This window comes from Anomalospiza imberbis, chromosome Z (assembly GCF_031753505.1).
Source record: "Anomalospiza imberbis isolate Cuckoo-Finch-1a 21T00152 chromosome Z, ASM3175350v1, whole genome shotgun sequence".
In the NCBI taxonomy this organism is placed as follows: domain Eukaryota; kingdom Metazoa; phylum Chordata; class Aves; order Passeriformes; family Viduidae; genus Anomalospiza; species Anomalospiza imberbis.
Genome location: NC_089721.1, coordinates 56,198,228 through 56,217,349, shown reverse-complemented (window position 1 = coordinate 56,217,349; position 19,122 = coordinate 56,198,228). Strand labels below are relative to the sequence as shown.

At 42.0% G+C, this 19,122-nt stretch overlaps 1 protein-coding gene and 1 long non-coding RNA gene across 5 annotated transcripts in view; one reads left to right on the top strand and one right to left on the bottom strand.

Moving 5' to 3' along the window:
* Positions 1 to 4,952, top strand: part of LOC137465030 (uncharacterized) — a 474,100-nt gene extending 469,148 nt beyond the window's left edge. Inside the window, exons 2-4 of one of the 2 annotated variants that reach the window (XR_010994534.1) lie at positions 1,513 to 1,564; positions 3,034 to 4,255; positions 4,687 to 4,952. This is a non-coding gene — a long non-coding RNA (uncharacterized lncRNA). Of the gene's footprint in view, positions 1 to 1,207; positions 1,565 to 3,033; positions 4,256 to 4,686 lie in introns of those variants that run through there. The other variant, XR_010994533.1, reaches the window with a different exon arrangement.
* A 5,949-nt stretch (positions 4,953 to 10,901) lies between these two features.
* TEK (TEK receptor tyrosine kinase) overlaps positions 10,902 to 19,122 on the bottom strand; it is a 39,033-nt gene continuing 30,812 nt past the window's right edge. For all 3 annotated transcript variants that reach the window (XM_068176695.1, XM_068176697.1, XM_068176696.1), the window contains 10 exons: positions 18,683 to 18,840; positions 17,250 to 17,460; positions 16,208 to 16,318; positions 15,676 to 15,866; positions 15,117 to 15,230; positions 14,176 to 14,246; positions 13,546 to 13,586; positions 12,360 to 12,456; positions 11,770 to 11,869; positions 10,902 to 11,628 (listed from right to left, as the gene is read on the bottom strand). In XM_068176695.1, coding sequence (XP_068032796.1) covers positions 11,554 to 11,628; positions 11,770 to 11,869; positions 12,360 to 12,456; positions 13,546 to 13,586; positions 14,176 to 14,246; positions 15,117 to 15,230; positions 15,676 to 15,866; positions 16,208 to 16,318; positions 17,250 to 17,460; positions 18,683 to 18,840 — 1,169 coding nt within the window. In that variant the 3' untranslated portion in view covers positions 10,902 to 11,553. The remainder of the gene's footprint in view (positions 11,629 to 11,769; positions 11,870 to 12,359; positions 12,457 to 13,545; positions 13,587 to 14,175; positions 14,247 to 15,116; positions 15,231 to 15,675; positions 15,867 to 16,207; positions 16,319 to 17,249; positions 17,461 to 18,682; positions 18,841 to 19,122) is intronic.

Genomic DNA, 19,122 nt, shown 5'->3' with positions numbered 1-19,122 from the left:
AGCTTTTCTCTTGGACAAGCTGCATGGCAGAGGGTGGGTGTGGTATTGCCTGAAGAGTAGACAAATGTCAGTGTTTTGGAGACACTCCAGGCAGCAGAGAGCTCCTGCTTGGGCTGCCTTTTGCTTCTCAGCACTGAACAGCTTCTCTCTTCTTGCTGCTGGTCTGTTCCTAGGGTTTTTGGAACTGTTTATAAGGCCTTTGACACTGCCACAGGATGAGCGGTAAGTGCCAACAACTCATGCAGATTTTGCATCTCTTGAGCACTTTCCCTTGTGAAGTGATCTGTGGCTAGAGCTTTGTGCTACCTGTCTTTGTTGCAAAGGCTGCCTAGAGGTAGGCTGCAAAATGCATTTTGGATAGAATTTGTCATGCATCCTCAATGAATGCAAGGAAGGCAGTGGTGTCTTTCCAAGAAGGACATCCTATCCTGGACTTACTGGATAGGTGCCCATAGATCAGCTGGTGGCAACAGCCATCATTCTGGCCAATTCCTCTTAAGCCCAGGTTCAGACACAGATAGAATTTCCCATTGTCATCTCATGGTACAGTTTAAAAAGACCTAAAGAAGGAGAGATCTTGTCTGGAGCGCAGTTTTGCATTTCAGTCCTAAGGAACCTGGGTCACACACACAGACACACACATGCGCACAGACCAATGAGAAGAAGTTGATGAAGAGTCTTAAATAATACCACCTTGTGTTGGTCCTTTGTTGGTGACATTCCATTACAGAGATGCTATTTGTACTGAACAGACATGGTGGTGTCTTGGAGAGTCCACTGCTCTTTGTGGCTAAACGTTCAGAGTCCTGAATTCTCATTTCTGTCTCTCAATAAATGCAACTCCATCTTTCTGGTAGCTCCTTATCCAGCTGCGTTGCTTTGCTCAGGAACTGCACTTGGAGGGAAGTTTACAAAGAGGATGAAAGCCCTAAGCCCTGCTTATGACCTGGGGCACATCTATAGCGGACCACAGAAAGGATTATTCATTTTTAAACCCACTAAATAATTACACGTCTAAACTGTGTTCTGAGATGCAAAATGCAAAGTGAAGAAGTTAGGATCTGCTAGGATTGTAACTTTACTTTGAGTCGCCTTGGAGTTCTTTTTTGGACAGCAATTTCTCTGTAACATATGTGTGTGTTTACATTGGCGCACAATCCAGAATGGCAGCAGTTTCTGAAACACTGGTCAAAGCTCTTAAAAATGATGATGTATTTTCAGCAGTTTCAATTTCTTTTCACAGGAGCGAAATTACTTTTGGCTTGCAGAACATGTGTAAATGATACTAGTAGTGATAAACAAAGTCTGACTGAGAAGTCTGCAGGTGTAGAGAGTGCTGTTAGCGCTTTGTGGTTGATGGTTTAGAGTCTCTTTTTACTGAGGTGACAAGGCATCCAGGCCCATGAGTGCATAGAGAAAGTGGCTTCTGTAATGTCTGTTCCTAATGGCTTTCAATGTCATTGTAGGTGGCCATAAAGAAAATTGATCTCCAGCACCAGGGCTGCAAGAAAGTGTTGGTCATGAGGGAAAAGAAGAACCCCAATATTGTTACCTACCTAGAAAGGTAAGTAGTTCTGGTATTTTTTTGGGGAATGTTCATTTCCATCCTTGCAAGGCAAAGCTTTAAATGCTCTTTACTCAGTGAATGAACTTCGATCTTTCTATTAGCATCAATCCACTCCGAGGCATGGGAGGAGATTGAATTTTGTCCCGAATAATGGTTTATGGAATATATAGCTTGAATATTTGTTGCATCCCGGGTTTGGGTGCAGATTAGGGGTTCTGATATATGTTAGTTAGCTGGTTCTGTGTACCACTGCGTACCCCCATGCTCCCCCCGCGGTGGTCTGCTCCGGGTCACGTACCATTGGAGCACCACCATGCCAGTCCTGTAACCCCCCCTGTCCACTCCTGAGAGTTCTGTGTCTGTTACCCTGTCCCTGCATTCCCATTCGTCCGGAACCCAGCACACACCCCTGTTATGTTCCCATCGGTTACCGCAGTCCAGGTCACTCCCCGTTGTCTGTCCCCACTGGGTCAGGGGGGCTTCTGCCCCCGTCGGCCTGCCCCCTACAAAATCCCATGTGCCACTTTGTTCAGGGCCATTTTGTCCATGCTTGCTTGAGAACAGCTGCATTATCCACCGCTGCAGCGGAATAAAGAGTTCTCAACCACATGAGTAGGGTGCACCATCTTCTCTCACCCTTTGTCTTGCCTCAGCATCTGGCTACGGCACGGCAGACCCATGCGGAGGCACAGCCCTAGAACTCCGCACACACACGGTGGCCCTGGTCCAGCTGAGAGGCAGCGCACTAGCTGGACAGCCCCGCTGCCGGGGACCGGGGGGAAGAAAAGCAAAACGTCGCAAATATTGTTCTCAGAAACCTGGCAGTCTTACTAAACCCGCAGCCTGTATGTTCACTCACTGCATGTTCTTTTGCTTTTTTGGGGCATGATTTTTTTTCCCCAAGTGTCAGAGGAGAAATGCTGAGAAAGCATCACAGAAATTATTTCCCTTGTGCTGTTCCCACTATTTTCCATTGTCTTGCATGCCAAAAGGCTAGGCGAGGATAATCATCATTTGCCGAATTTGAAACTGTTTTTCCTGTTTGTGGCTGTCCTTTATGCAAGGTTTTCCAAAGGGTGTTGGCAGTGCTGTGCCTCTGCCTGCCCTGGTTAAAAGCTGTGAAAACTGTGTGTCCCTGCTGGAGTTAATGATGGAGTTTCTGTATGAAAATGATGAAGCAGCTGCTGGGATGTGTCCGCTTCGCTTCCAGATTTATCTTTGCCATCACAAAACTGCCTTTTTCCCCTGCTTGCCACATAAGCCGTCTCCTTTTCCACAGATGTGCCTTCCTCATTTAGATGGCACAGATTGCAAGCTCTGGATAGCCTAGGTGGAGTGTGTCTTCTTTTTATTCCGTTTTTATTTGCCAGTGACCTGGAAGCAAAACTCAGCTTTAGTCTTTTCTTCCATACGGCAATTTAGCTGTGCACATTCAGCTCCACGCTGCTGTTGTTTTCATCTTCCAGCTACCTTGTCAGTGAGGCTGTCTGGCTGATGTTGGAGTACATGGACGGAGGCTCTTTAGCAGAGGTGGTCCACAAGAAAAGGATGGCTGTAGGACACATAGCAACAGTGTGTCGGGAGATAAGGGATCCTGCTTGTGCTTGGGATGGCTTGGACAGCCTCATCCTTTGAAAGCACTGCTAAATGAGTGATTCCATGTTCAGAGCTTTCTTGCTGTGCTGCTCTTCTGCTTCAGAGAAGAAAGAGCAGCTGGACTGAACTGCCTGCCAGTGTCCCTGCCCTTACTGTAGTCTGTTCTTTACTCTTATCTACCTTTGGTACACTCTCTGTCTCATTTTCATTTTCATTTTCTATTCTGCGCTTTGCCTCTTCAAGCCTCTGCCCAGAACCTTTCTGCATTGCCTTCTCTGCCTGTAAACGCAAAGGTGCCAGTGTCCGAGTTTTAAACCAACAGCAAAGCCAAAGAGAGACTCACGTCTTACAGGTCTCAACTTCAAAGGAGGGCACGGCACCCACCATGCTGCTGGCTGCTGAAAAGTGACAAATGAGCTACTTCCAAGTCTGCTGTTGAGGCAGCCATATAATCCTTTTCCGCAAAGGTGCCAGTGTCCGAGTTTTAAACCAACAGCAAAGCCAAAGAGAGACTCACGTCTTACAGGTCTCAACTTCAAAGGAGGGCACGGCACCCACCATGCTGCTGGCTGCTGAAAAGTGACAAATGAGCTACTTCCAAGTCTGCTGTTGAGGCAGCCATATAATCCTTTTCCTCCAGCCTCCCCCCTGACAGTGGTCCCCTTGGTACCCAAGGCAGTGGCTTTTCCTCTTTTGGCAAACCGTTGTTTGTCCTCTGAATGGGGAGAGCGCATCTGCTGCACCAGCGATCATTCCAACTGGCTTTGCAGGGGACAGTCTCATGCAACGACTGATGTTTCCCCCTCAAAAGCTAACATGCCTTCCCTGGGAAAGATCCTGCTCTCCTAGGGTTGCAGCAGCAAGCTCTTCCTCTTGCCAGCTATCACTGCTCCTTTGAGGTCTGAGAATCTTCAGGAACACTTGTCTTTTGCACGTGATGAAATCAGATCAGGCTAACTTTTGGCCTCCTGTTTTTTTTTTTTCTCTCCCAGTGCCTGAAAGGCCTGGCTTTCCTTCATGCCAACCAAGTGATCCACAGAGACATCAAAAGTGTCAACATCCTTCTGGGCCAGGATGGCTCCGTCAAGCTGGGTGGGTATTCTTGGTCAGGTGCAGCACTGCCGGGAGACGGTGCTGGGGGTGCTTTGGAGTGGCTGCCGGCTGCCCAGCAGTGGTGCTGGTGAGATTGCATGGAGCACTCCTGCAAGCTCAAGGCACAGCTGCAAGTTGCTGAGAGTCTAGAGAGCAAGGAGGTACCAAGAGTAATTTTGGTTTTTGTTTATCCATGCCAGAGGGAGGGAGGTTACAGTGTAAACCTTTGGTGTAAATGACGAAAAACCACCAGCATGGGAATGGTGGTGGGTTTGTCAAGTGGACAATTCCCAATTTCCTTGGCTGCAGCCCTGTGGAAAGAGAGCACAGCTGTTTTTCTAGCTGGATTCAGCACTACATTCTCAGGCTTAGAGTGAGGAATTCTTTTCTTTGGTATCCTACTTGAAGCAGTGTTTGTTTTTTCTCCTCAGCTGATTTTGGCCTCTGTGCTCTGCTCAGCCCTGAGCAGAGGAAACAGAGGTCAATGGTTGGGACAACTTGCTGGATGGCACCCGAGGTCGTGAGAAGAGAGCCATACGGCTCCAAAGTGGACACCTGGTCCCTTGGCATCGTGGGAATAAAAATGGCCAAAGGAGAGGCTCCTTATGTTCGGGAAAGCAATGACAGGCTAAGGCGCAAATATGCTCAGAGAGCAGTGTCCTTCTGGTCTATGTCCATTAGACAAAACCCGTTCCCACAGCTTGGACAAGTTCCAAGAGGGCCCACTTCTAAAAATGTCCCTGGGGCTCACATCAGCTGTCCAGGCAAGACCTGTTGCAGCTTGGAATAGCTGGGGCTGCACTGGAGCCATTTTCTTTTGGGAGAGAAGGCTCATCTCTAACCATGAGATAGGCATGAAATTGCTCCTGCAGACTGGAGCGTAAAAGATGGGATCTAGGTGAGCACTTTAGGATATGGAAGAATCATGTAGAGTCTCGTGCTTCGTTTCACTTCAAGCCAAATATCTGATAGGCCAGGAAGGGGCACCAGATCTGCACAAGCTCGGGCTACCCTCTGGCTTGTGTGAATTTCTGGGCTGCTGCCTGCAGATGGATGTGGACAGGTGAGGCTCTGCCAAGGAACTTCTGCAGGTACAAAGCAAAGCGGCAGCAGGCCAAACAGCTGTTCCCTGTCAGGGTTTGCTCCTCGGCCAAACTCCAGGCCATCAGATGTGCCCCTCCAGAGCAATCTCTGCTCTGGGTGCTTTTCAAATAAAAACCAAGTAGGATCCAAGACTGGTTGAGGTTAGAAGGGACAGGTGAAGGCCATTTAGTGCAAATCCCCTGCCACTGGTGAGGGCACCTTCAAGTAGATCAGGTTGCTCAGAGCCCCAGCCAACCTGACCTTGAATGTTGCCAGCTGTGAGGCACCTCCCAGCTCTCTGGGCAGTCTGTGCCAGTATTTCAGCACTCTCCTCATGATGAGTTTCTTCTTTAGAACCTATCTGAATTTACTCTCTCTGAGTTTAAAACCATTCCCCCTTGTCCTCTTGCAACTGGCCCTACTAATAGATGTGTCTCCATCTTTCTTCTAAGCCCCTTCAAATATTGAAAGGTCTCCTCAGGGCTTGCCTTTCTCCAGGCTAAACAAGCCCAGTTCTCCCAGCCATTCCTCAGAGGACAGTTCCCACCTTCTGGTCATTTCTGAGGCCCTATTTTGCTCTCAGCTGGTGTATTCAGGTTTACCTGGTAGCGAAGGAACTGAAGTATTGCAGTGATGGGGAAAGAGGCCTGCAGTGGGGCTTGGAGAACACAACAAAAGCAGTCCTTGCCAAGCGGTTCTAGATTGGTCTGTGGGAAGGCAAGGGCTGTGGGGGGGCTGACTGTGAGCCTCAGAGGGCACCCAGCTTGTCCCTCCTGCCCCATTCTTAGAGGTTTCTGCCAGCCAGACAGGGACAGCTGAGCAGGATTTGTGCCAGCCCCATGTGCTGCCTGGCCCGCTCAAGTAGATGAGAATTGCTGCAGCTTTGCTGCCACGTTTTGTGGCAGACAGGCGACTGGTGACTGGGCCACTTCCTTGGCTCTCCCTGCTGTGAAGGAAGATGCCAGCCAGCACAGGACAAGGGGGGCATGCCAAGGCAGACACTGCTCTCCTTGCAAGCCAGAGCTGAGTCCATCTGTGCTCTGCCACTTCTATCTATGTGTTTCTGGGTGCTAGAGGGATCCAGCTCGACCCTGTTAGAAGCTCAGTTTGGAAAATAATGGTTCCTTTTCCCTTTGTCTCTTTTAAGTTGGTTTCTTTTGTTTCTTTTTCCTTTTGGGCAGCATCCATTTCTCAAGTTAGCAGAGCCTCTCCAACCTTTTCTGACAGCCTGATTGCTGTCATCCCTGCAACGAAGCAATGCAGGAAGCAGAGGAAATGACAAAGACCACTTCAGCACTTTGAGAATGGAGCCTCTGAGAACACACTGAAATCTGAGGAGAGAGAGAGTCTAGGAAAGAGGCAGCCATCAGAACAGGAAAGGAAAGTGGCATCTCCTTTTCTTCTCTCTGCTGATCATCCTTCCAAATTTCTGCTTAGGACAGTATTGCTGGAGGGCACAAAGTCACTGCTAATGTGCAGCTTTGAGGAAGGCAAGACTGGCATTGCAGGCCTGAAGAGAATGGGAAGGCCAGAGCTGTGTCTCCCTCAGAAGTAGGGAGGTCCCACAGGAAGCCACCTGCAGAGCCAGGCTCGAGCTGTGGGAGAGGGCTGGATGTCAGGCTGCTAAGGAGGTTCCTGAGGCTGCTGAGAACATCCTGTGCATTCTTTGCCTGATGGAGCAGTGTACTGCGAGTGTGTGCCAGTCTGGCCAAACTGATCAGAATAGTTGGCTTTCTAGATTCCCTTTAGACTCCTGACTTGTCAGCAGTCTTTGGAGACAAAATACTTCAGAGAAATTGACTGGCTGTGGGGCTGGTTTTATACTACTGTTGTTTTCACTATTGGTAGTGCTTCTACTATTTCTTCTACAGATCACATGGGCCCCTACTATGTAAATCTCCATTCGAGGTGCTTTTCAAATGAAAAGGAAGGAAACTTGCAGTGAAGCAATTAGAGAAGTGGAGCACATGAGCAGGAGCACTTCAGGATTACTTTCTCCAATGCCAGCTCAGAGCCAGACTCAGAATAAAAATCCTAGAAACCCTCAGGTCAGTTGGAAGACTCCCTTCCATGTGACTCAGGGAATAGTACTCAATGTTCACTTCTGAATTGTCCATTCTTTCTTAAAGATGGAAAAGTGCCTCCTGTGTCTGTTCTGGTGTTGCTTGTAATTGGGAATGGTCTAATTCTTTTATCAATTCCAACCTACACTGCCTTTGGAATATCGTCCACTGGCCCAGTTTTGCCCAGCCATGGACTTCTGGGTGAGGAAGAAAATGCAATTGCATTTTCAGCCAAAAGGCAATGAAGAGCAGGGCAGCCAAAACATCCTGTGGAGATACAGGCTTTCAGCTGTGCACACAGAGGCTTTTGTTTCATGCCCACTGCAGATGGCATATCTCCTCTGTGACTGCTCCCGCATCCCAGGTGGCCATGGCTGCCAGGTATGAGGCTCTGCAAGTGGAACGAAAGAAAGTGGGCACGTCTGCTGACAGTACAGGAGAGGGGAGAGCAAAGAGCCTGGGAGGTGCCTGGCCAAGAAGGGACAGCACCTGCTGGACTGGCTCTTTGTCATCAGAGAAAGGCTGGTGGATGGCGCCATGCTTTGGCTCCATCTGGGGCTCAGCAATCATGAAAAGTCTCTGTGCTTGACTGGGTTTGTCCCTCTTTCTGTGCCTTCTGTTGTCCCAGTGCTTGGCGGCTGCTCCTCAGGCCTCTGTAGCTGGCACAGCTAAAGTGCAGGAGAGCCTTATTTGTATGCCCTTTGAGGTGGCTGCTCACAGCAGCCTTTTCAATCTGGAAGCTCCGTCTGGAGAGTGAGTTCCCCCCTCTGGTGGCAGAGGCCAGGGCCTGCTATCTGCTGTCCCAGGTGGTATTGAGGGCTGCCTGGTGCCTCAGCTGGTGTGACCCTACTGCAAACAAGAGGAGACAGTGGCAGGTGGTTGTTTCCAAAGTCACATCCTTCAGGGGCAGTGTGCCATGTGTGTCCTTCATCCAGCCCAGCCCCAGACCTAGGGATCAGATGCAGGCACTGCAGCTGCTGCTGCTGAAGTCAGCGAGGATTTGGTGGTTTGTTTCCATCCCAGCAGAACTTATGAAGCTGGGTGCTGATGGCACCTGGCAGATCTCTGGGCCGTGTAGGTGTGAGGGAGCTGTCCCTTGTTGCTATTCCCCATCAGGGAAAGCTGTGCGAGCCAGGTGTGCATCAACACAGCAAACAGGGAAAGTGGAAGTTACCCCCATCTGTGTCTGCTAAGAGTTTTGACCTTTGAGATTAAGTGGCACAAAATGAATTACTTTAGGTCCCTCTCTGTATCTCCATGCTAGGTAATGCTGCTAAATCAGCCTGCAGCACAGCAGCAGGGGAAAACGCCTCTCAGCTCAGCAGGTTTGATAAGTTGCCATTTATCCTGAGGAATTTCTTTTTACAGAGGACACAAGAACTTGCTAAAAAGTGAAACAACAGGGAATGATGGTTCCAAACATTGGAAAAGTTGTGGTTTCTCTGTTTTCCTAAGCTTGCCTTCCTGTAGTCTGCCTAACTGGTCTCTGCCTCATATCTCCCATTTCTGATGGGGCTTGTCCATTTTGAATGAGTGGTTTCCTAGCACCAACATTTACTAAGTTCTAAGTTTCACATTCTCTTTAAACTGTTCTGTCTTTCTTTCTTTACATCCATTACAGCCAGTTCCCTACAGCTCACAGATGTGTCCAGGTAAGAAATGTAGAAAATTGTTATGTGCTACAATATAAAAGAATATAAGAAGAATATTTATAAGATCTTATTGTCCTTCAGGACAATTTACAGTGAGACTTAAGCACATAAAATGCAGAGAGTATTAAGAGATATTGAGTTGATGAATGACTCTCTGATGCTTTAATTATGTGACATAATGTTCCAGGTAAAAATTTGCCACAGAAGGAGAGGTTCACATCAAGTAGCAGAATAGTAATTTTTGTCTGCTTGTTAGAAATGTATGACAGTATGAGGCAAGAACCTCTTTGTACCTCTGAAAAATTCTATACAGAAATTGGAGCAATTCCAGCAAAGGCCACATTTGCCTGGAAGTCTAGAAAACACTCTTGGAGGTACATTCTTATTCCCCTCACTGATTAGTAAGAATGTACTTCAACTGCAAATTCCAATGCCCATTCTTCAAAAACCATTGGCCAAGGTAGTCTATTTTGAAAAATGTTGTGAAATTTGGGTTTGGTTTTTGGTTTTGTTTTTTTTTTTTTTTTTAAGCTGTACTTTGTTCCAGTGAATCTGTGTGCTCTGTGTAAACATGAAAGAAGAGATCAGACCCTGGGTTCTAAGGCAAAGTCAATTTATTTCAGTTTGAGCTGGGTGCCACCAGAGATGGACCCTGACCAAAGAAATCCCTGGGCCTTTATACCCTTACAGTCTGTGCACCCAACCTTCATGCACTTATCACATGCCCTGCATGAGACTCTTAGTCCTATGGTGATTTATGGTCTGGGGTCTTCTAACACCTCACTGGATTCTCCATGTTTATGTGCCATTAACTGCTCTTATATTTCAGCTTGGGGCAGTCTTGGGACCCTCCAGGGTCTCAGCCCTTATCTGAAGATAACCATTCTTTCTCTGTTTTCTCCCCTGCTTAACCATTGATAAGAGTTCATTTAAAGTTTGCCTATGCTAAGTTTTGAGCAGGGCTCTCTCATGCTAAGGTGAAAGCAAGTTACAATTAAACTTAAACCTACACAGATAATTTCTAATATTCTATAAGTAAACTTATTTTAATCCCCAACAATAAACTCCTAGTTTACATCTAGCACCTGGTTTACAGTGCAAGTTCTGCCTATCTCAAGGCCACACAAGTCATCTCAGCACCCTTGTTTGTTGGCTTACTCCCTTTTAATAGGAAATATTTAATATTTTATAGTGCTTCTATTTGAGTCAGTTTGGTGTATGTCATTAATGTTACTCTATACTCTGCTATGATACCCCCACCTTGTAACCAATCACATACCCTCCACAAAGTAAGAATCAGAAGGGGAAATCTTGCACTCTCTCAAGCATCTTTCTCCAAGTCTTAGGGGATGACCTGTTGCACCCAACTGAGACATCATTGTGGTCTGATGGACAGTTGTGAGCTGGTAAGTCAAGGGCAAGAGGGGAATATATGTGCAAAACATGAAGTTGGCTACTATATGAAATTTGGATAGGGTAAATCCACCAAAACCCTTGTACTTGGCTTGACACCAGAAGTTCAAGCCAATCCTGCTGTTATTTGTCTTACCTAAGGACTAGGGACCTTTCCGACAGGACAAATATCACTGTTTTGAAGCATTTGAGTATGATATTTTGTAAGAGGGCATACCACACTACAGACAGAATGAAAGGGTAAAATAAACAAAAGTAAGTAAGCCCTGCTTGTATATAATTGTAGTAATTATATTGTGAAATTATTAAATGAAATACAAATTGAATAAGTCTCATGTATATCCAGGCGAGTTGTAAAAATGTGATTTACAATACGTAGTATGCTCCTCAAAACTACGCTTCATTAATATTGCTGTATGGCTGCCTCTGATAGAATTAAACACTTCAAAATATATGTATATTTTGCATATGGGCAAAAATGCACAGTCACACTAGGCAATGAAAGAACAATAGCATGCCTTTTATCTTACGAATGTGAACAGAACTTTTGACTAGATTATTTCTTCTAGCTGACTTTTGCATTCATACAGGAGTCTGGCTTAATTATCCTTGTTAAGGACACCGGATTACAACTTCCATTTTTGCACTGCAACTGCCCAGCATTTTTGTTTCAAACACAATGAAATGTATATGGAATATTGCAATAAGTTACCACTTTGCTATGAGTAGCTCTTGGAAAATATAAAAAAAAAAAAAAACCTCTAAAATGTCAATACCTAATGCATTAGAATATGTATGTAGACATTATATCTACATTACTAGGAAAAACAAAAACCCTGCAAATCAAACAACAGATTTCATGACTTTAGTCTATACCTGCTTCGGACAGTATATACACTTCTACAGCCTGTGAAGGCAGAGTTTACTGTGTGATATACACACACGTAAGTGTGGTAAAACAGTATTACTGTATTATAAATAGTTAGAGCTATACACAGTTCTACACAGCACATCACATTTTGGGCTCCAGCAGGTTGAATATTGGTTTTCTGTAATACATCATCCATGAATGAATATTTGTTCCATCTTAAGCAGCTTCTTCAGCGGAGCAATCAATGCCTGCATAAGTAAATTTCTCATATAGGGTAGTATTCACATAGGTCTGGAAAGGAAATAAGCAGAGAAGATTTGATGCAATGTGCATTACCTCAAGAACTCTAAATAATATTGAAATTATGTATGGCCTAATTATTTATATAATTGTAAGTATATATATTTATATAAAATCGAGTTTTATTCTTACCTTCCTGTCTTCTAACATCCTGTTCAGTGACACCAGTATCTGAGCAAATGATGGTCTTTCATATGGTTTCTCTTTCCAGCACTGTCTCATTAGGTCATACCTTTAAAAATCGAACACCAGCATTTGATAGTTTAGATATATAGGTTAAAGTTACAAATTTTTGATAATTTAAAGATTGTGCATATTCCACTTTTCAGAGGGAAATAGATTTCTAAATAGCTGAAGTTACATTTTCCATAGTTGGTTGCTGAATGAAAAGGACTTTCTTTTACTCTGGAAAAATCAAAAAGCTCTCTTTGAGCTAAAACCCTGGCATGTTGTATAAAGAACAGAATAACTGGCTGGAACACAGAGCCTGAGAAAGTATTCATGGCAACTTAACAGTGTATGCTGTATACAAAAGGACTTAGGCACTTTTAAATTTTTAATGTAGTTTTTATGTTTTGTGTACCTTTTTAATTTTTAATGTAGTTTTTATATTTTCCAGTTAAAAAAATGTTTGTTAGTTTCTTGTAGAAATAATCTATTTTCTAGAGCTGAGATTGCATTATTCTGTTTCTTTTTTAGTTTTTTTCTGAGGCAATACTCACACTTCATCGTCACAGTTGAGAGGCTTTTCCAGTCGGTACCCTTGAGGGAGTTTTTCATATAGTTCTGCACATGTCATTCCACAATATGGTGTCCCACCTAAAGTTTAATCATTGTCGTGAACAGAAGCAGGTTTTAATAAAAGAAAGTTAAAAATTTGAAAGGTATGACTAACATAGTAGCAGCTAAATTAATGCAAAATTAGGTGGTGTCTTGCAGCTACATTTTTAGTGTTAATGCTTCCTTACTGCTTGACACACAATATGGAGAAGAAAAGTAAAATTACGTGTCAATTTTCTCATCTATGGAGCTGGCCTAATTTTCTCTACAAGTCTGAGGGCCAGTATCTGATAGTATTCAAAATGTTTTTTCAATAGTGTTGATGTCACTGAGCAAGTCATTCCTTCATTAGCATCATAATATTAAGATCTGGTATGGACTCATGGAGCTCTTACTGTCAGCTGGTTTTGCCCCTTTCTGTAGGTATTTGGTTGCTGAGACTCTTGATTTTCCACACTATATCCATATCTAGTGCAAACCCATTTAGTATGGAAAGCCAAGAACAAATCAGAGATCCAGAGTCCAGCTGGCAATGTGCACCTCAGTCAGTAGCATCTCCTGGCCAGCAGACCATGGGCACATCTCCAAGGCAAATCACAAGAGAGGTGTATCACAAAGATTTTGAGTGGTGCAAGGCTGTATCATAATCATGATGGGTAAAGGTGTCTGCAGAAATGAACTCTAAATTTTATTTGACAGTTAATGTTCAAAAATTTTCTTCATGAATATTTGGAGTAGGAGGTGATTACTCCTCTACCCTGCAATATCATTAAAATATAAGTCTTGATTTAAAATGCAGGAAAGCTGAGGAAAAGCCACCCACCAAACTCAAAGCATGTTGTACTAAGGCTATATATCATATGATATCCTGAAATTTATATTTAGGTATGGCCTGGATTTTACAGAGTAACAAAAACATGGTCATTATGGTTCTTTTTCATTTAAAATGGTACCTGAATTGAAAATTTGACAATTGCATTTCAAAACATACTGAACCTAAATAAAATGTAGCAGAAAAAAACAGAAAGAAAATTGAAATCTATTGGGAAGCAATATTGTTTAAAAGACTAAGTGAATAGAGCTGCCTTTGTGCAGATTATTTGTGCAGTACGAAATTCAGATACTTACCTAAACTAACAATTTCCCACAAGAGGACACCATATGACCATCTGCAACAGAGGGATGTTATGAAGTGCAACAAGAATGCAACAAGAATGAATATTTTAAAATGGTAGGTAGTTTTGTTAGTATTCAGGGAACACAGGGAAGTGTGATGTTTTTCTGTATTTTTTATAGTTTTGCATGATGATGGAGCTTGTATCAGAAAGCAGGAAAATTAGCAAAATTAATTCACTCTGAGTCAACCAAAGACCTTTATCAGATTGTAAGCTTTCAGCAAATACTGAAATTACAGAATTGCTTTTCCAAATACAATTTCTAGTTTCCTAAATAAAATACAAATATCTTCTGGGTTTCCCAAATATTCATCAGGTCCCCAATTTTGAATAAGAAGTACAGCTAAAGTAATGGGGCACATCCAAGTAGGTTGTGAACACAGAACTTGATCAGACCCTGGTGAAGAAATAAAAGTAACTTTTTTGTTATGGGTTTTATTTTTTGCTTCCATTGCTAACTCATGCTGACATTACTACTGAGTATTTTGAGTTAAGAGTGGATGTCTCATGCTAGTTGTCAAACTTTCCTTCATATGGAAAAATATTTATTTTTTTTAAAAATGCCACTTGAACACATACTTACACATCACTATTTGTGGTGTAAACACTGTAATTCAAAGATTCAATTGCCATCCATCGCACTGGAAGCCGTCCCTAGAAATTATTTATTGTAAGTTTATTTTTCACTTGTTGGTATAACAATATTGCAGTTTGTATGCCAGCAATCATTCTGAGTTACTTTAGTGAAAACTGACTTTATGCAAGTAAACTTTATCAAATAAATAAACTTACTAAACTTGTGCAGTTTTACAGAAGAAATTCTTTATTGTGAGAGTGGTGAGACACTGAAACATGTTGCCCAGAGAAGTTGTCAATGTGGGAGTGTTCAAGGCCAAATTGGATGGGGTTCTGAGTAACCTGGTGTAGTGAAAGGTGGGGTTGGAACTAGATGGTCTTGAAGGAACTTTTCCAAACAAATCATTCCATGATCCTATGATTATATGATTTGCTTCCCAAAGGACAGTTCACATGAAAGTTAATATAAAAATTATCCAATCAGCATCAAGGTGAAATGCAATGCCTCTGATCATCATGTTGCCTTGACAACACAGTGCTATTTCTGGTCTTTAGCTACATGATGCTTATTACATATCTTCTTTCAGAGCTTCCAAAGCATTGGCTCTGGACACATCCTGATGTACGCCTGGTTACCTTCTTGCTAACTTTGGCCTTGTTCTATAGAATTAGACCAGCTTGACTCACCTATTTTACAGTCATCCATATTGATATAAATTATTTTAAATTACATTTTATATTACAGACATGGTATAGGAATTGTTTACAAACAGATGTATTTATGTGTAGATTAATAAACATGCATATTTTACATAGTAATTAATAAAATTTAAATATTCAGTACTGTAATACCCATAAGTTTGCATTTTTTAATATGAAAACACAGATTGAGAAATAAGAAAGCAAAATTAAAAAAAACAGACTGTATCAATTTGTTTTGATCCTTACCATGGTCTTCTTAACGTAAACTTCCTGACCTCTTGATAAGCCAAAGTCAGCTATTTTTGCAACATAATTTTCTCCAACCAAGATGTTTCTTGCTGCCAAATCTCGATGAATAAACTAAAATAATGGGAAGAAGAAGAAGAATGATAATAATAGAATAATGATAATAATATAATAATAATAATAATAATAATAATAATAATAATAATAATGAAACAGTATCATTTAGTTTTACATTTATTACTTTACTGCTGTATTGAAAATTGCAAACATTTGGAATAAGAACATAAAACAAATTAATTGGCTTGGTATGTCACTACCAATAACACTTTAAACTTTATCTGAAAATGAAAGCAGTTAACTACCATGTTGTTTTAGGTTTTAATGTCTCTTCCATGATTCCCCGTAACATAGTATTTAATAAGTTTAAATGGAAACAACAAAATAAATCTCATTCCGTGTGTGCTATAGAAGCTAAAATTAAAAATTAATGTAATTAAAGGGTATAATCCCTGGAAAAGTATTTTCCATGCTTTCAATGGGTAGAGAGTTGAAGACTGACCTGTTTCTGGCTCAAGTAGTCCATCCCTCTGGCAACATCTGCTGCAAAATGCAGAAGTTGCTGAGAGGAAAGCGTAGATGCAGTACTGTTAGCAATAGCAAATGCTGGGTCTGTCTCTAGTACTCTGCTTTTCCGAAGGAAGTCCAGTAAATTTCCATGGGGAGCATATTCAATAGCAAGGTAAAGATATCCTAAGGAAACATCAGATAGCATATCACAAAGTAAGAGATGGTCAGTAATAGTCTTTGGAAATTTACACTACCTTGAGTGAAAAAAGGAAATCAACATAAAACAGTCTGGAGGGAAATGTCAAACAGACTAATTTCTAGGAGTAGTGGAGAATTTAGAGCTAATGTTTAATATCAGTTCTGGAGCATTAATGTGGGCTTGTAGATCTAAACACAAGTTTATCTGACCTTTTAACAAATGTTGCACAGAGACCTGCTAGTGTTTCTCTGGACTGTGTGGGCTCTATTGTGACAGGATTTTTTTTAACTAATTTTTAAAGTACATGCATTCAATAGTATCTTACCCCTATGTTCACATGCTCCCAAAAGATTTATGATGTTGGGATGATGACCAAGTTTACAAAGAACTTCAAGTTCTCCAGCAAAATCTCTGTGATCATCTTTTGAGGCATACTCTAAAAATCAAAAAAGCACACATCTATGTTTTAGTTTGAACTGAATTTATAACAATATTTTTTTTTAATTATGAAGACTCTGTGTTGCTTGGGCCACTATAGTTTCAACCCCAGTAGAAAAACTGTAAGGCACATTAGTATTTACAGAAAAAAGTAGGATTTTTCAATCAGAGGGGAAAAAAGTGAGAAACAAGTGTCTGTAGAAGCTATCCGCAGAGAAAGGAATTATCTTAACACACCCTGTCATGCTTCTTCTTACATGAGAGTGTAAAATGTAGAAGATCTTTTGAAAAGTAGCTGCTTAAAAATCCTTCCATATGCATGCTGTTGATTATTTCTGCCTTCATCCAGACCTTGGCTATTTTTAAATTAATCATCACACTTAAAAGTGTTTTTCAATTTGCCTAGATAATGACCTGGTGAATTACAATAAAGCATGTACATTCTTGCCATATTGTATGTATTGTAGCTCTCTCTGGAAGGTAGCTGTCATGCTTAGTGAATAAAAAGAAAAGTAATGATCCCCATGGTATGGGTATATATAGATGTATAGATGCAGTTGTCTCTGAACAGCTAAAGCGAACAAAATGAGCAAATGCTGTGCCCCAAGACTAGATCTCTTCTCCTATCTATCCAATGCATCTCGCCTTGCAGATGAACTCACGTGAAGCTCATACTGACCTATGAATTGAAAAATACATGATAGTTAATCATATCAACCACTGAGGAAAAATAGAAACAAACTTTACCCAGCAGAAATACAGTCGTTGATAAATCTTGGCCTACTGACACCTGATACAACTTAATTAGCAATTTTGAATATTTATTTTAGCTTTAAAAGAGAGCTACTAAGCATTTTGTATGACAAAGAAACATTTGGAATACACAATCAAGAAAACTCTTTAGTCACAGAATCACTGGTCTTTACTACCTTTCATCCTTTTTATTGCAGCATCCATGCGTAAGCCATCTTTCTTAATGCGTGCTTTCAGGACTTGCCCAAAGTTACCTTCCCCAATCACATCTTGAAATTTTATGTCATTCCATTCAAGAACTGGATAAATAGTAGGATCTGGACTGTTTTTGGCTTTCCTGCTCAGAGTGAGAGTACCTGAGTTAAACTGTAGAGCTGGCTCTTCCCTCTGCAACACAGTTAAGAAAATGGCATTAAGTGTGATTTCTACTTCACGGGGCAATGCCCTGATTACATTTCCCAAATACCTCTGCTCACTCATCTACATGCAAACACACACACAGAGAGCTCAATCCATCTCTTACATACACCAGAGTGAGTACATTAGACAGTTACACCTACTTTAACTGCAACAAGCAGTTTCTGCCCAGGTCCACAAAATTAATCAGGCTTGCAATTTGTGTGTAATTACCTTTTAGATCTGGACCTCCTGAACAGTTTATAGTCATTTTGAAGATGAAGGGCATGGGCAAAAATAATGTGATAAAACAGATCTCAAAACCAGTTATAAGTCTCAGGTTTAAGATTTATCTCCTATTAGGCTTAATTGAATCTTGTGTTGCTCAGGCTCAGCAGGAAGGGTGATACAAGAAGAAGCAAGGAAATAAAAAGAAAGAGGAAATTATCTTCCTCCATGCCTAAGGAGACATCTCCTCTTCAGTTACACATTCTCATGAAATACTGCTGTGGGAAAAGTTTTAGGAGTAGGAGACAAAACTATTTAGTGTGGTCTGCAGACTGATCATATCATTGGGTGAGCCCCGCACCCCTATTTCTGCAACAACCTATTTAGATATGAAGGAGCTCTTTGGGACAGCTTCATTCTGCCCCACAGGTTGCCCTCTGAAGGCAGAGAAAATCACCAGAAAGCAGAGTGATTAAGAGACTGCAGCAGGATCCAAATAAATATGAGATAATAAAGAGATATCTCCATGTGATGTTAAAACCTTCAGCAATTTCCTCACAGCCAAAACTATGATGTTGCTGTTGATAGATCCCTGGTGTACTGTCCCCAGGTTGAAAATGGATGAGCATGTATCAGCAGCTGCTGATGTTCAAAAGTAACATTAAATATTTGGTAGTTTTCAAAATCATGCATGACTTTGTAGAGAAAGAACAGGCTCCTCTATTCTGTCTGGCTTGTACTTGTGACAAGGCAGAAGAGGGAGCAGAGCAAATGGTCTGCAAACCTTTTTTCAAGTCAAGTTTTCTACCTCCTAGTCTGTAACTATGATGGCTTTAGCTTTGGGGTCACTAGTAGAGAAGTTTTACAGCACACATAAAGAGAAGACAGTGTTTGGGAAAGCCAGGAAAAAGAAATTGGAAGAAAACACAGGAAAAGATGAGCTAAAGTTAATAACCAAACTGACACAGGAAAGCTGGAAACCCACCACCACATTTTGGAAAGCCTGAGCCATTCGACGCTGGAAGTTGGCTCGCTTTAGCTGCAACATGATGAGAAAGGCCAGGAGAATTGTTACACAGGTCATCCCTGCAGAGCCAAGGATAGCAATAAGCAACATTTTGCCTCCTTTTGATTCATATGAAGCTGTTGGAGAAGGACATAAGAATTCATCATCATTTTCAGCTTATTCTGAATTTAGCAATACATTAGCAATGTGCAGCTGAATACTCCTGTTTTGTAAACTGTTTAAAGAGCTAAGGATGCATCCCTTTGTTTTCCAGGAATGTCAGAAACATTGGATGCTCTGAATTTCTGATGTATGAGGACCGACATATTCTATTAAATTCAGTCAGAACAGAGATAAAGCTACATTCAGTGATCTATTGGTCTTGCTGTATGCAGCTTCTTTAATTTTTGAGTCACTGG